Here is a 15,518-nt window from a genome sequence, read left to right on the forward strand (position 1 = left end):
AGGGGTGCACCACTACAAATAAATTCCCATAGACAGCAGTGATAAATCCCCATGCTTCACAAATATTTTAAAAATACTCACAACTCTCACAGGTGTTCAGGCTGCACAGAAAAATGATGTTCCACATGTCCTCTTTCATTTTCCTTTCAATTTTCGGGGGGTTGACCTATGAATTTTTGAGAAATTTTCACCAGAAGCAGACCACCCCTAAAAGGCAGAAAATGTCCCTGTCCAGAAAAGTAGCCATTTTGAAAAACCCTCCCTCAGCAAAATGGCTCAAATAGTGCCACTTTTAAACCCGATTGCATCCAAATTGCTCAGAATTGGAAGCCCTGAGTCCGGCCCAGAGGTCCAGTCTCATATTTCTTGAATTCCTCAGTTCCATGTCTCTCAGGACCCTCTAATATAGAATACTTTGAGTCTATCACTTTTATTAATGAGCTCGGCGGACATATTTCTGGCCTAATTACCAGGGTGCACCCTTAGATTTGACTCAAGTCGTGATCTCTGTGACGTCTTGGTTTCTAGGATTGATACACATCGGGCAAGACTGGGCGCCGTTACTTGCTTCGCGCCCTCCTTTGTCCACTTATTACTATGAGTTCAGTTCAGAAATCCTGACTTGGCGAACGTGCCAGCCATTTGTACACAGCGAATAGGCGCATCTATACCGAAAGTGGTATAACAGCCAATCACATTTCCGGACTTGTTTTGCGTAGTCCACACCTGCATTATAAATGAACGAGGCTGCAAATCTGGCCACTTTGATTGGTGGAAATTCCGTACGTTATGCAAGATCATGTCGTTCATATGAATAGAGCCTGAAAGTTGACCCATGATGGTGCGCTAGCTTCCGGAACCTTGGATAGCAAAAATAATATACGTATAAAGATTTTGGAATTTGTAATATTTTTTCGTTCAGTTTCTTCTTTAAAAATCCAACTTGGAAAAAGGGCTTTGGAAAACATTTGCTCGCATGTCTATGATCCTGCCAAAAATGACCCATCACCCCAAAAGTCTAAATTACACGGAGAACAGTGCAATGCGGCAGTCTCTTTCTCAGCTCAGAATAGAATATTTACTGTTTGAAATTTTATGGTAGTCTGTAGGTAAAAGCCAAAATGAAACAGACCACAATATTTTACATAGTTTGATGATTTATAAGGTAATAAACATAAAGCAATATTTTACTTTTACGAAAAATTCTAATATTTTATCAAACCTTTGCTGACAACAAATGCGCGATGTCAACTTAACGGAATCTGGAACCCATCGACTGCAGGTAGGTAAATCTTTGCAAGGTTGTACAATCTCGTTTTCAAGAAAGCACGGCGAATGAAAACAAACGTGCATGAACAAGGAGACCTAGGTACGATATCGCTCGACGTAAAAGGTCCTTAATAACTTACAATCGTTTGAATGTAAAAACTCCATAGGCATGGTAGGCGGATCGCGGACAGCGCTAGGGTTCCGGAAGCTCGCCGGTTGACCTTTTACTTTCAAGCTCTGTTACTTAACGCCGCACCACGCGCAATCACATGACCGCGGATTTTTTAATCGTTCATTTTAGTACATGCTTTTTATTGTGCGCTCTTGAGTTGCATTTTAGTTGTTCTTCTTATTCATTTTAAAACCCGTTTTCATCATTTTTAATACCGGAAATTCTGCTTTTTAAACCTTGAAACTACAGACGAAGGCTGAGAATCGTAAAGGTAATACAGGTTTAGTTTTTAATTAGTGCTGTGCCAGACGTAACATTTTTGGATTTGGCATGCACAGGCAAATTGTGGGAACTACTGTAAATAAAGTTGTTTGGTAGGCCTACCAGTATCTGTTCTTGGTAGAAGGAGGGAGGGACGGGGGCATTATGTGACCCATTCTACCTACCATGGACTCTGTGTTTCTTCGTCTGATGTTGAAGTTTTTGTTTGTCTCCTTAGTGTAGGTCATGTCACATTTATAGGAGGTCTGCTGGGCTAGGTTTTGGGGTCTGAATTACCCTAGGCTGTTACAGATCTGTTGATGTGGGCCACTGTCATCCAGGATGTGCTGGGAATGATGAGAGCTACCCTGTGTTGGGGCGTGTAGTGGGTGAGGTAAGCCTGGTGGGTTCGACCTTGGGTGTAGGGGGCTCTTTGGTTGATGAAAGACGATGGATCTTGTGTCTTGACTTGATGCGTCCTGAACCTGTTTGTGCTATAATGCTGTCTTGGCACATTGGAGTGTGTTACTGGCGAAGACCTTGCCTGATGCAGGCTTGCTGGACACGGTTGCTGATGGTAGGTGACTCGATCTTGGGGCGCAAGAAGGATTGAGTTGTCGAGATACCCATTTGTGTGTGTTGGTAATCTTTGGTAAACTTAAGGGTTGAGGGTGTCGCTGCACTGTTACAGGACCTTGACATCTGGGGACGGGATTCACGTTCTGTTTCTGACCCTTGCTGGGCCAGATGCTGCTGTGGACCTGGTTGAAATCTCCTGGGAACTACTGTAGATTCTATGCCGTGTGATGAAGCAAGGAGCCCTTGTACTGAAGACAATCTCTTGGTCTCAGATCTACGAAGGCGGTGACCTCCTGCATGATGATGTTCGCTAAAACCGCAGAAATTCCAGAGGCCGCCCAATTAATCGATCTGTCCACTGGAAGGGGGACAGTAGGAGGCAGGTGGGTGGGAGTTTTGTGAATCCAGTCCCGAGGGAAGGTTTTATGTTCACGAAGGGAGTTGTCTTCTTGTAATCTTCCTTGGATATGGGACAGACTTCGCTCACGGGGATGACGGTGAATACCAGCTGTTTCTTAAGCAGTGGACTGCATTGAGATTGTTCATGGTGCTGTTGGGATATCGTGTGATGTTCTGGTTCATTGCATGGGCTCTTGCATGTCATCATCCTAACATCGTCATCCTAACATCATCCTTCTAACACTAACACTGCATGACTGGGTCTCTTTCCTCACTAACTTGCATGTATCATTTACATCACTTACATCACTCATCACTAACATCATCCATATTAATAACATGGCACGGTATCGCAACAGTAACATGAGTAATTTCAATGCAGTCTCGGTATTCACCGGCATCCCCGTGGGTGGGGCCTGTTTCATCACCAGGGGATGAAGACTTGATGACAACTCCCTTTGTGAATGTGGAACCTTCCCTTTGAACTGGATCCTCCCATTCACCCCAATCTTACTGTCCCCCATTCACTGGACAAACCAATTCTTTGGGCGACCTCTGGAATTTCCCTGGGGTTACTACCCTCGCAGTTCCAGCGGATATCATCATGTCGGAGTGTTTTTTTGGCATCACTGCTTTCGTGGATTTGAGAGCAACAGATTGTTTTCGGTACAAGGATGACATTTTCTTTGCTTCATCACACGGCACAAGATTTCCAGCAATTCCCAAGATACTTTAGCTGGGAACATAGCAGCATCTGGCTCACCATGGATCAGTTTCAGAATTGTTGAGTCTTCTTCCCAGATGTCAAGGCCCTTACACAGTCTGGCGGCACCCTCAGTCTCTTTGTTTGCCAGAGATCCACATACATAGATAGGCATCTCCACGACCAATTCATCCTGTGCCTTGGGATCGACTTACCTGTCATCGGTACCCGTGTTCCGTGGGTCTGCATCAGTGACTAAGGTTTTCTCTGCTAACAACTTCATTATGTCGGGGCAACATTCTAGCACAACTGATTCACGGCACATCAAGTTGAGACACAGATCCTGACTCTTTCATCAGCTGAAGAGACTCGTACACTCAAGGTCTACCCATCAGGTTTGCCTTGCCTACTACACTTCCCTTCACAGGGGGCTCTTGTCATTTCCAGTGCATCCTGGGTGGCAGTGTTCCACACCAACAAGTTCTGCAACATCCTGGGGCATGCAAGACCTCAAGACTGAACCTGGTAGATCACCTGTGAATGTGGCAGGCCTATGCTTGGGAGACTAACAGGGACCTTGGCATCAGGCTGAATGAACATGGGGGCTTTGGTAGTTGAATGGGTCACACTACAAAGTACCAAATTGTGAACATTTTCAACCAGTAATTATGCAAATGAACAGAGTACATGTACGCGCGCGTTGATTCATATCCTGGTTCTGAAGCTAATACCTTTAAAACATAATTGTGCAAGTGAATTGTGTCCACATTGGTGCTCCATAACAAGTTTCTTTGTCTTTTTATTTTGTAAATGTTTCTAAAAGAAATGACTCGGCATTAGGTATCCTTCTACCAAGAACAGTTCCCACTTTTGCCTGTGATCCAATCCAATCCAGCCTTTTTATTTGGCCAAATATTCTTGCCATATTTTATGCCATTCCTTGCCAAAATGCCCACTCTTGCCTGTTTTTATTGCCAATTGATCTTGCCATATTTTATTGCCATTCCTTGCCAAAAGCCCACTCTTGCCTGTTTTTATTGCCAATCGATCTTGCCATATTTTATTGCCATTCCTTGCCAAAATGCCCACTCTTGCCTGTTTTTATTGCCAATTGATCTTGCCATCTCTTGCCCCTTTCTTGCCAAAAGCCCACTCTTGCCTGTTTTTATTGCCAATTGATCTTGCCATCTGTTGCCCATTTCTTGCCAAAAGCCCACACTTGCCTGTTCTTATTGCCAATAAATCTTGCCATCTGTTGCTCCTTTCTTGCCAAAAGCCCACTCTTGCCTTTTTAACATGCCAATTGATCTTGCCATAGGTTATGCCACTTCGTACCAAAAGCCCACTCTTGCCTGTTCCCAGGTTTGGTTTTCTTTCTCTGCCAACTTTTATGTAATATTCAATAAAGTTTCATGTTAGCCCGCAAGAAAGTACATATTTCCAAACTAATTTGGAGAGGTCACCTGATCACGAAACAGTTTTGTTATGATCTGTGCAATGTCTTAACCCTATGTTATTCTTTGAAAGATGTGGTATATTTCAATGGCATAATGTTCAGATGCACCCTAAGGTGAATGCGAGATGTATTGATTCGTGATAATCATTTGAACAAAATATGTACTTTATTTCTAAATGTAATCTCATGTTTTGCACTAAGTGATATCACAGCAGGCTTTTGTGCACAGCAGCCAAGGTAAAGCTGGTCCACGACCTCGGAATTTCTTGGACTTTGTGCGGCCTCTGCCAAACAAACATGACAAATGGATGAATACCGGTAGGGATGGCTGAAGGTAGTGACTTGAGGAACGTGTGGCGGCTTATTAGTCAATCAGCTGTCTGTGAGAGGCAGACTGCCTAATTGTTTTCACACATCCTATGACAGCGAACTGTTTAAATTTAAGATCCAGTCCATCAGTCTGTGTTAGAGAAAGATTATTGTTCCTCATCTGGGAAACCAATTCGTTGTCACCGATCAGGGGTCATCATTAACTACTAACAGCAAAGATGGTTGTAGATTCAGCTCAGGTATTGAGCAGCTGCAGCCTCGATCCTGACTTAGTTAACAGAGGAGTGATGGAAAAAGACAAGGAGCAGCAGAGATCCAGATCTCCATGGATATATTGACCCAAGCTCATGCAGTCTTGGCTTGCTGCTTTTCAGTATTCAAGGTAAGGCACATCTGCTGTTTCCTTTTCACGATTTTCAACCCTTTCATCAAAGATTATGATGGACGGATGCAACAGATATTTTCTGAGCGTATGCATGTGACTTACTTATATGCTATGTACATGTATGTCCAATACAAGATTGAGTTGCATTACTGGATTTAACCTTCCCATTATGCTATCCAAATTGAGTATCTGATGTAAATGGACATGTTGGCTAAAAATACTGAACAGGCTTTCATAAGCTCGAGGCCTACCTTCCGAAAATTGTACCACAACAGGACTGCTTCAAGCCTTCATGTATGGGCACCAGTATACACATGTACCGGTACTCAGTTATACGAGTACATGAGTCACTAAGGTTTTACAGTGATAAAGCTGGTTTTGCGACAGACGCTATTTTTGAACATCAGTTGGAAGGGAAAGTATTGTAATCTCTACAATACAGAATTACTTGCTGTAAGAACTCTCAGTGATCAAGGCTACTTAGTGCGTTTACCTCTATCCTTACAAAAACGCCTGGGCTAATGTACATGTATGCCAGTACATGTACGTGTACAAAAAATAATATTAAAATCCTCATCCTTCTAATTACTGCTTAAAACCTGGTTCATCTATTGCATCCTTTGTTTTTTTCTGCAGTGAAGTCTTTCATGCACTCTCCATTTTGATCATATGCCATTTACAGTACTTTTGTATCAATCAACTTCAACTACATGTATGAGACCATGCCCAGCACAGACCGATCACTGAAAGATTGTTGTCTATGTACTTAGAGCAAGTGACCTGGATGTCAGAAAATGATGTTTGCCTTTTTGTGCACCCCAACTTTGAAGGGTGCTCATACATTTGTTAAAATAGGTGTCTGCTACATTACAAATTTACTTTAATAGAATTGGTCTAAAAGCACAAAAGTTTTTCCCACAATGTTTTCCTTAAAAGTCCGAAAGAGACCCCACAGACCCATTTTCCCTACCTCCGCGTAAACACTCGTGATTGGGTGCTGAAGACTAAATTTTTTAAGTGGTGAGTTTTATTCTCAGTAATACCAGTACATGTAACTTACAAGAATTATCTTACCTAAAAAAGGCTGCAATTTTTAGATTTCCCTCTGGAAGTGAAAGATTGTGTCAATATGTGAAGGCTGGTGCCCATTTATATCCTTATCATGAGTATAATTACGGTACAATGCACCTTCAAGTGAACTAAAATAGGCGATGTCCAATGTATTGGTTAGAAATTAAACAAAGGAATGATGAAATTTGTCTGGAAGTGGAATTTTAATTGATGACCTTTGGAAGACTTTTTGAAGCATTGCTACAATGTGCTAGAGGTTAGAGGTACATGGAGTTCCCAGTGTATGATTTATTACAGGATGTGCTTACTGCTTCTGCTATGGCTCAATTTCAAATGCATACTTGTATGTTTTAATCATGACCACAGTAAGTCTTATCAATATAACATTTGTATGTTTACATCTACGTACATGATACACGAAGGCTGGCATTATGAAATGTACCGGCTTTTGTTATTGGAAAAAAAATATCATAACATTTAAATTAATTCAGTCATTGCTTCTGAATCAATTGCAACTCTCTACAACTTTTAAAGGTGACGATTGCGAGTCATTTCAATGTTTACATGGATACTCATTTTATTGATGTGCTACATGTATGTAATTTACCTGAATTTTTCTTGAAAGAAATTATCACAAATTTTTAGCCAGTGGAATCTGAGCCTTTTGAGACACTTGGTAGCAGCAAATGTAACGGTTCTGTTTGGTTGTTTGCATCAAGTTTGATCTAATGCATACTCAAATCCACCAGTGGTGGAATAATTTGCAAAGTGGGGGGGGGCAGTTCTGAGACCATAGACCAGCCCCCCAAGTCCAGTGTTCAAAACCGACGGTGCTCAAAACACTGAAAAGGAAAGGATCATTGTTTGCCACCACCAAGTATCTTAGTATCCATTAGCAACAGTGTTAATTCTTCAAAGAATGGCTTCATTTTACTCATTTTTCAAGTAATTCCGAATTAATCAAAAATTAAGTTTAAACTAGGATTGTTAATTATTTTTAAATAAACTTTTAAATTAATCCTTCAATTAAGTCTCATACAAAGATGCAGTCTGTATCAAGTTGTCCCATCAGTCAAATACATGTATTAGTCAAATGACATCATACTGTACATGTACAATGTATGTCTACATGCGTGTACCGTAGAGGGAGAAGTGGAAGGAATTTTTGACGGACTGACTTTTACAGCAAAAAGAGGGTGAATTTTTTTTTAGGTTTTAGACAAATTTTTAAGTTTTAGATTATTTTGTTAATGAATTTCTATTTAATATTTAATAATTTCATATAAATTTTTAGTGTTAGTTAATGTTTAGTTGTGCAGTGAATTTTAAACTGGCAATTTAACCTTGATGGGCCAAAAATAAAATGAAAGACTTTTATACAATGTACATGTTCATATAAGTGGAAGCAATCTCAAGAAATTTGGTTTTTACCACATAACTAGTAAAAAGCCAAGTAATACATTGCCAAGATACCAATTAAAGTTTTATCAAAGTTATAGGTTTTTTGAGTTGTATTATAAATTTCAACTTGAAGCTATTTTAAAAGCCAAGTGTGAAAAGTCCAAGCCCAAATGCACGTTTGGAGTTTGATGCACCATAGAGGTCTTGCTCGGGTATTCAGAGGACATCATTTTTGAAAAAGTGCATAATAGTAAAGGTTTTGTAGTCACATGTATAGTCAGATTTTTATTGTTAAATCGGCTGATTATTTCAGTTTATATAACTGCCATACAGATCCTTGTCATTTGATTGGTGCAACACGTATCATGTGACATTCATTATTTCTGCCATTCACGCTGCGTCAGGCACTATTCGACCATGTGCGGATGGTGAAAAATATACAATTGTTAAGATCATCTTTGTTTCCACAACATATTGAATTGCCTCACTCTTCAAAAGGCAACACGAGGGTTACATGCAGTGCCGATTAAAACCTGAGGAGAATAAAATTTGTTCCAAAAGTTATTGGGATTTGAACTTGTTTGAAACTGATTTAAGGATAAATCAAAATCAAAGGATCTGACAGTTATATGAAACAAGTAATGAATGCTTTTCACTTGTGCAATGGTTTGAATATTTTCATTTATTGAAAGACGAATGTTCCATTCAACTCGGCTTTGCCTCATTGAATGGAACAGTCCATCTTCCAACTCATGAAAATAGTCTTACCATTGCACTTATAAATATTCAGCATTCGTATATTATACCTAAAACAACAGCAGAGTTAAACCCCACATGTACTGATACGTCATTATCAGTATATATAAAGATATAATTTGTAACACCTGAAGATTGCCAATTTTCAGCAACAAGTTGTAAACTTTTTGATCTGAACACAGTGTGCTCATGGCTGTTCAGCCATATAAGTGTAAACACGTGTGCACACATCATGGTTCCAAGGGGTTCACTTTAAGGAATGTTAATGGATTTTTTCAACCGCTGATTTCTTTTTCTATTATCATGAAGATTGTGAAAAATATTGTAGTGAGCAATTTATAAATGTGCCATATTGCTCCTTGCAGTACCGTAAAAATTAACAACAAAACTGAAGAGCTGTTAAAACACAAACATGTACTGAGTTAATCCCTTCGGGCCGCAACGCGGATAGAGCCGCTGTAAAAATTGAGATCCTTAGCCTGCTTTTCAGCTATTATTCTTGGCCCACACTCGAGCAAACACAGTGAAAGAAGGCAGACCCTGGCTTTTGTATATATGGTAATTATCTTTGTGCATAGCCCAGAAATAAAAAGACCGAATTTGCATCATAATTACCTGCTTCACAATAGTCCCTACTTTGAAAAGAGGCAACAGGGATGTAGAAGCTTGAGTAGAGCCACATGCCACCAAACAATCAGCCTTTTCACCGTGTAATTCAAAGCGTGTAGAGCAGGCAGGGCCACAAACTGAGAATCTGCGGTTTGGCAGGTGGGCTTCGTGGCCAAGCGAGACTGGAATTCTTGAAGTCGGCTTATGGGAAGAAATTCCCGTCGTCAAGGGGTTAAAGAATATTGCAGAAGCATTGATCAAACTACCTGTATGCAAAAGTTGTCATTTTGCACTTCAGAGTCAAAGCTGTTAGTGGTAGACAAAACTCAATTGCTTCTTAAATAATGCTATTAAAGAAGTTGGATTAAATAGCAAATCAATCATCGTAACTGGCTTTAAGGCAATGCACTAGAAGATTGGTGATGTGATGATGCATATGTACATTGGATATTTGGGCAGAGGACTAGAGAAAGAATTGACTTTGGTAGCAGGGAAGCTCCTGGCTTCTTCAGTGAGTGGTCGTCCCTGTCAACGGCATGCCCCAGGTCCAACTGACCCGGTTGGTAGTACCTGGTAAGGGTCCCTACATGTAACTCTGGGTTACGAGTGAAGTGTCCAATGTACATGTACCTCAAAGCTACAGTAGCTGGCAAATGGATGCATAATACAAGATGATGAATATGACAAACATCTGTACTGATTGGCGGAGTTCAATATGCTCTACTTGCTGCATGAAGACTTGATGCTCAATGTTGCATGAAGCTGTGCTTTTTTCTGAATGAGGTGAAGGTGGAAGGCAGTCTTACTGTGCTTGCAGTCTTACTGTGCTTGCACTGCAGGGGCTGTGGCCGCTAAAGGATTCTGCAGCAGGATTTGCCATGAACACCACTACCTTGAATGCAGCAGAGATATGAGCCTGTTTTCACTCCAAACATTATTTGTCTGCTCCAGTGAACTGGAACTCAACACAGATAGGTCTGTGGACAGCAATGAAATTTGAACCAATGGTGATGATTGTTACCGGTAGTTCAAAAGTGCAGAGAACTTCACCGAGTCTTGAACGACAGAGTGGCAGATGGAGTACATGTACATGTATATGCCCATCAACCACATCCACTTGCCTGCAGTAACATCAATTGTTACCTTGTACATATGCATCTCTTTCTTGACACAAGAACTCAAGAATTTCACCACCTGTAAAATTTTCTTTAAAGCTGCCCCTTTTTTTCAGAAAGAATGCTTATTTCATGCATAAATCTTAATGGAAAACGTACTTCCTAAGTTGAATGCATATGCCTTTTCCCAGCTTACCCTTTGTTATTTGTATGGTGTTTGAACTTACAAAGTGATAAGAATATCTTCTGTGGTATTTAGAACCACGCATCGTTTTTAAGTTCTAACTTGATAAATGGTTACTGGTTTGTTCATTTTAACAACAGTTATTCTTGTGTGGAGGAAGATTTTACCGGTAGGTGCCTGATCCTTGGAACAGCCCAACATCAGGGTGACATTGGGGTATCAAACTCCAGCTGTCGGTGAAGGCATGTACCCCTTTGGCTTGAGAGGTGTGCAGCATGTGTACATGTATGTCATGGAATGTGTAATTTGTCTCATGTACATATGCATATGTGCTTGGATTAAAGTTCAATTTTGTTTGATAATAAGCCTTAAAGGGTCCATGCAGTGCAATTGATTTCATCACAATCTTTGAAAATGCACCAACATGTACCAGTATGTTTCAGTTCAACTGACTTTGTGTGATTTTAAAACGTGTTTGGTCCCTTTGGTGTCTTTTCGCGTAAACATACGTTTATGTAAACTTACATCCAATAGGAAAGCTAGCATTCTGGGCAAAACTGCAATGCTTCACCCACATGTATATCCCCCCCTCCCCAAACACCCCTGGTTGTCAAGAAAAGACAACTTTAAATATTTAAGAGTGCACCTGTTTGTACACTCAACAGGGGATGCCTAATGTTTTTGACACATTCAAGAAGAATTTAAGGTGCATCTGCTGGTAAAAAATTAATTGCATGGACCCTTTAAGTAATAATAATAATTTTCTTTGAAGACTGTAAAGACAGTACGTGAATTTGAATGGAAATTGGTGACTCCATGTAGGGTGAAGAAAATATTAATGATTGGTTATGCGTTTGGCAAAGAAGGGCAGATCTAGGGGACTAAGGAATTCCAAGAGCCATAAGTTGTTTTTTAAATAAATAATGAAAACTTTGGGTCTTTTTGATTTCCCTTCCATGGAGAAGCATTCTGTATGTAAAAAGCCTAGAAAGGCCATTAAAATTGACATTAAAAGTTTCACATTTGTAGACTCCAAATAAGGCCCCCCGTAAAAATTGGTTCTGGATCTGTCCTTGTTGGCCAATAATCATTTAGGCAAGACTGCTTGGAGCAGAAGTAGTGAGCACTCCTATATTTTATACCATTTGTTCCCCATCGATTTAGTAAGACGAAGTTGTGCAATACATTGGACGTTCTGTTCTAGTTTGCTGCATAGGCAAAAATGCTTGATCTGAAAGGGTGTAGTGGTCACAGATTGCAGAAATCTTTGAGCATGCACACTGTACATATCTTCATGAAAATCTTTAAGGTCAAGCCATTAAGATGACACTATTCTGTACTCATGTGGACATCAGATAAAGGTTTTTAGATGATCACCAGTAATAAAAGTTACTAATGCACGTCATTGAATTTTAAAGTTAAAGGTCTTCATCACTCAATCCATCGATATTTGACTTAACAGTTGCATTCCGGTGAATATTGTCCCCATATAGTGCATGTAGGGTCGATCGCGTAACAAACATACATGTACATGTACATGAGCATGTAACCAACGGTGTTTTGGGTTGAATTTACATGTACATATATATGTGCAATACTTGCATGGTACTGAGCAGACACCCTATTGTCTTTGGTGGTTGATCTTCAGATATTTCTTGATTTGTAATTTAGCTGAATTGATAAATCCTGCACCGTGATGAATCTTCAATTATTTACCGGTATCATGGGTAACTTATTGTTGTCAGAGGTTGACAACACCATACATACAAGAGCAAACTCTGAACCGGTTACTCTCATGCCAATTCTGCTGAAAAGATGCATTATCTGAATTCCCTCAGCTAGTCTTCAGTGATTTCAGTCTGTGTTGGGCAGAGTTGTCCGATTTAAGTCACCTTGATTTAAATCACTGATTTCAATCACAATTTAAATCAAATGATTTTTTTAAATCACTGATTTAAATCAACATATTTATGTTTTTAGTCAAAAAAGCATAACTGTTTCATTTTTGGAATTTTTGTTTACTGATTAGAAATTTTTGCAGGTTTTGCACAGTTTGAACAGCAAATCTAACATCTGTGAGGCTTCTAGTATGAATGCACATAGGTTACACAAAATCTGGGTTGGCAAGACTTTTATGTTCAATTCTGTCCACTTGTTTTGATTTAAATCAGCTTTTTGAATCCATCAGTGAGTGCATTTAATTTGATTTATAATCATGATTTAATTTTACTTCATTTAAATTGCCCACTTCAGAGTCTAACCATAGAGAAAGGACTAGAAGGAGTTACATGTAGAAATCTGGCACTTCAAAGTGCTTGATGAGCATGGCGGCCCAGTCAGACACACAATAGTAAACATTCCAAAAATGACTGATTACTGCCTGCAGGTTTAGCCGGAAAAGTGGGCCCAGCAATCCTAGCAATATTTTGTGTGTTTTGTTTGCAGTTACATGTAACTACAACGTATCGCAGTAACCAGGAAATAAAACACAGGGCCGATTTTTTTCCTGTCAATGCTCAAAGAGCGTCATACGTTGATCATGTAGTTTCACTGCACTGGGCTTAATTTTTACGCTTATTGCACCAAGGTGCTCTTTTCGAGATCACTTTGTTATAACCACAAAAATTTGACACCCCTAACACAATGAAACGACTCAGACAGCTGTCTACAGCTCAGAAACACATAAGAGAGACTGACCATTGATATAAGACAGGCCCAGGCTTGACCAGGCACCTTCTTTATCAGTAATCCCTTATCAGCACGTGGCTTAGATATTTACATACTGGTACAATCCCCATGGGACTTCGCTGGAGGCAGGCTCTGGAAAAGAATTACTCAGCTCAGGGGAAGTCCCCATGTTAAAGGTGACTAAACTAGGCTGTTCAGCATCTACAGAGGTACAAATTAACAGGATATTTTTGCATTTGGCCGATTTTTTTTTAATTATGTAATAAATTAGAAAAAAGTGGATCCCCAGTGTAGCACCTCCTCTCTACGCTGGGTTAAATTTGATGTTGTTTTCAGGTCATACCAAGCACCATCGATGGCATAAATATTCAACTTCCTATACTGCAGTGTATAATGTTTTAAGGATGCAAATTACCAGCGAAAACTTGTGGCGATGATCATAGGGTACAAAGGGGGCTTATGGTTGTGAAACAGTGGTGCATAGCAAGCATTCCCTGCGTTCTGGCTATGGACATACCAGGCATGCCAGAAAGCGGTAATTGGCCAGATGTTATAGCCCAGACAGTTCAAACTGCTTCTGTGTCTTACCTCCATGGTTTAGCATGGTAAAATATCATCAGTGTACATCGACTTTTTACATCTATACAAGTGTACTTGTATTTTATTGAGATTAGAAAGGTAATTAGTCATCATAGAGCAACTTGAAACCACTAAATTCTTGCCCTTAATAAAGTGATTTTTAATCAAGCCTAAGTCATTGCTCTGTGGAGCTGGATGACAAACAAAGTGATACTGCTTTTAGCTCAAAGAGCAAGGTAAATACTAGCAATGCCTACGTATACACTGAAGGTACATGTAGCATGCAAAATAAATGCATGTACCTGTTGTTAATGGCATGGAGTGTTTCTCACTCATTAATCATTCGATACATGTGTAAATAAGTATCCTGCTGTATTTACAAATTCTTGTGAACTCTACTTTTGTCAGAACTTAAGAGTTCGGTATAAAACCTGGTATGCACGTAGATGTATGTGCATGTACATTGTACATGTACTTGTCTCTGAAGGAAGTGTCTTTACTGCGGGTGCATGTGTATACGCACGTCGTTACACAGCTATACTTGCGGGGTATTTCCTTTGTTCTCGTGTATAAAACTCCCACACAACACGCAAAAAATTTCAAATCACTCCAATTTAAACCAAATTCACTTTCCTGGGTTGAAATTTCGACCGTAAGTGCGTTATATAAAACACTTCAATTTGCGACAAATTTTTACCCATCAAAAATTTCCCCTTTTTGAGTTATTTCCAAATATCAGTTTTGTGAAATTGTGGTACCCCATAAAAACTGGCCTTGTGGGGTACTTCCCATTGTTCCGGTACCCCACAAGGCCCCATGAATAAGTGCATGCGTACTGGTAGGTGTTATTCTGCACTTCCCTGCACAGTGTCATGAAGGAACACAGAAAAATTGAGTTATCCTTTGTTCTTCTTCTGATGACTGCCATGCTCTTATCTCTCATGCATTTCACCAAGGCTAAGACAATGTGGTTTGTGATTTTAATCAAATTACTTTATTTCTTTTTCTTAATTTAGATCCAAATTCGTTTATTTTTGTCACAAAACAAATAAATAAAAGAAAACTATTACAGATGCAGCTAATTTGCTTGTTTTTGAATAGACTTTTGAGCTAACATATCTCAATTTTTTATAAAAATAAAAAAATCTGATTTAATTGAAAAAAATCTGATTTACATAATAAAGTCATTTTTTTTAATTGAAACAACAACCCTGGTCACTTGCATGCTCTAACTTGAGGGTAAAGGTCACTGTGTACATAAATCATATCAGATGATACTTGTAAATAGCGCTATTACTTCATGCTTCGCTTTTTCTGAAATTGGCAAATTGAAATTACGGTTTCTCTGCGGAATTTGAAAATCCATGTAATTGGACTTAAGTTCCAGAATTTATTACAGGAAGATAGTAGTAGTATGCATTCAATTTGTGAAAAACTAATAAAAAAATCAATGAATCAGGTCATGATGACATCGCAAGGTTTTCCAACATATGGATATCTTATAGATCTACTGGAGGTCTAGCAAAAAGACTTTTGAAATTTTGTGCAAAATTTCAAGCCA

General features: G+C 39.5%; 1 protein-coding gene and 2 long non-coding RNA genes across 8 annotated transcripts in view; 1 reads left to right on the plus strand and 2 right to left on the minus strand.

The window, feature by feature from the left end:
- The window catches only part of LOC147798142 (uncharacterized), a 70,555-nt gene extending 59,559 nt beyond the window's left edge, over positions 1-10,996 (minus strand). For 3 of the 6 annotated variants that reach the window (XR_015426500.1, XR_015426499.1, XR_015426498.1), the window contains exons 1-2: positions 10,858-10,996; positions 10,198-10,368 (exon numbers count right to left, since the gene is read on the minus strand). This is a non-coding gene — a long non-coding RNA (uncharacterized LOC147798142). Of the gene's footprint in view, positions 1-7,176; positions 9,658-10,197; positions 10,369-10,857 lie in introns of those variants that run through there. The other 3 variants (XR_015426502.1, XR_015426501.1, XR_015426497.1) reach the window with 3 other exon arrangements.
- Positions 1,044-10,295, plus strand: LOC147798144 (uncharacterized). The gene is made up of 3 exons (XR_015426503.1): positions 1,044-1,712; positions 5,398-5,551; positions 10,209-10,295. It is a non-coding gene; the product is annotated as an uncharacterized LOC147798144 (long non-coding RNA).
- Positions 10,997-14,802: 3,806 nt separating the features above from the next.
- Positions 14,803-15,518, minus strand: part of LOC147798145 (tricarboxylate transport protein, mitochondrial-like) — an 8,592-nt gene continuing 7,876 nt past the window's right edge. Inside the window, exon 5 of the mRNA XM_087141190.1 lies at positions 14,803-14,817. Coding sequence (XP_086997316.1) covers positions 14,803-14,817 — 15 coding nt within the window. The remainder of the gene's footprint in view (positions 14,818-15,518) is intronic.

The sequence above is a fragment of the Acanthaster planci genome, linkage group LG09 (assembly GCF_054643075.1).
Source record: "Acanthaster planci isolate LZ-2023a linkage group LG09, COTS_SCS, whole genome shotgun sequence".
Lineage (NCBI taxonomy): Eukaryota > Metazoa > Echinodermata > Asteroidea > Valvatida > Acanthasteridae > Acanthaster > Acanthaster planci.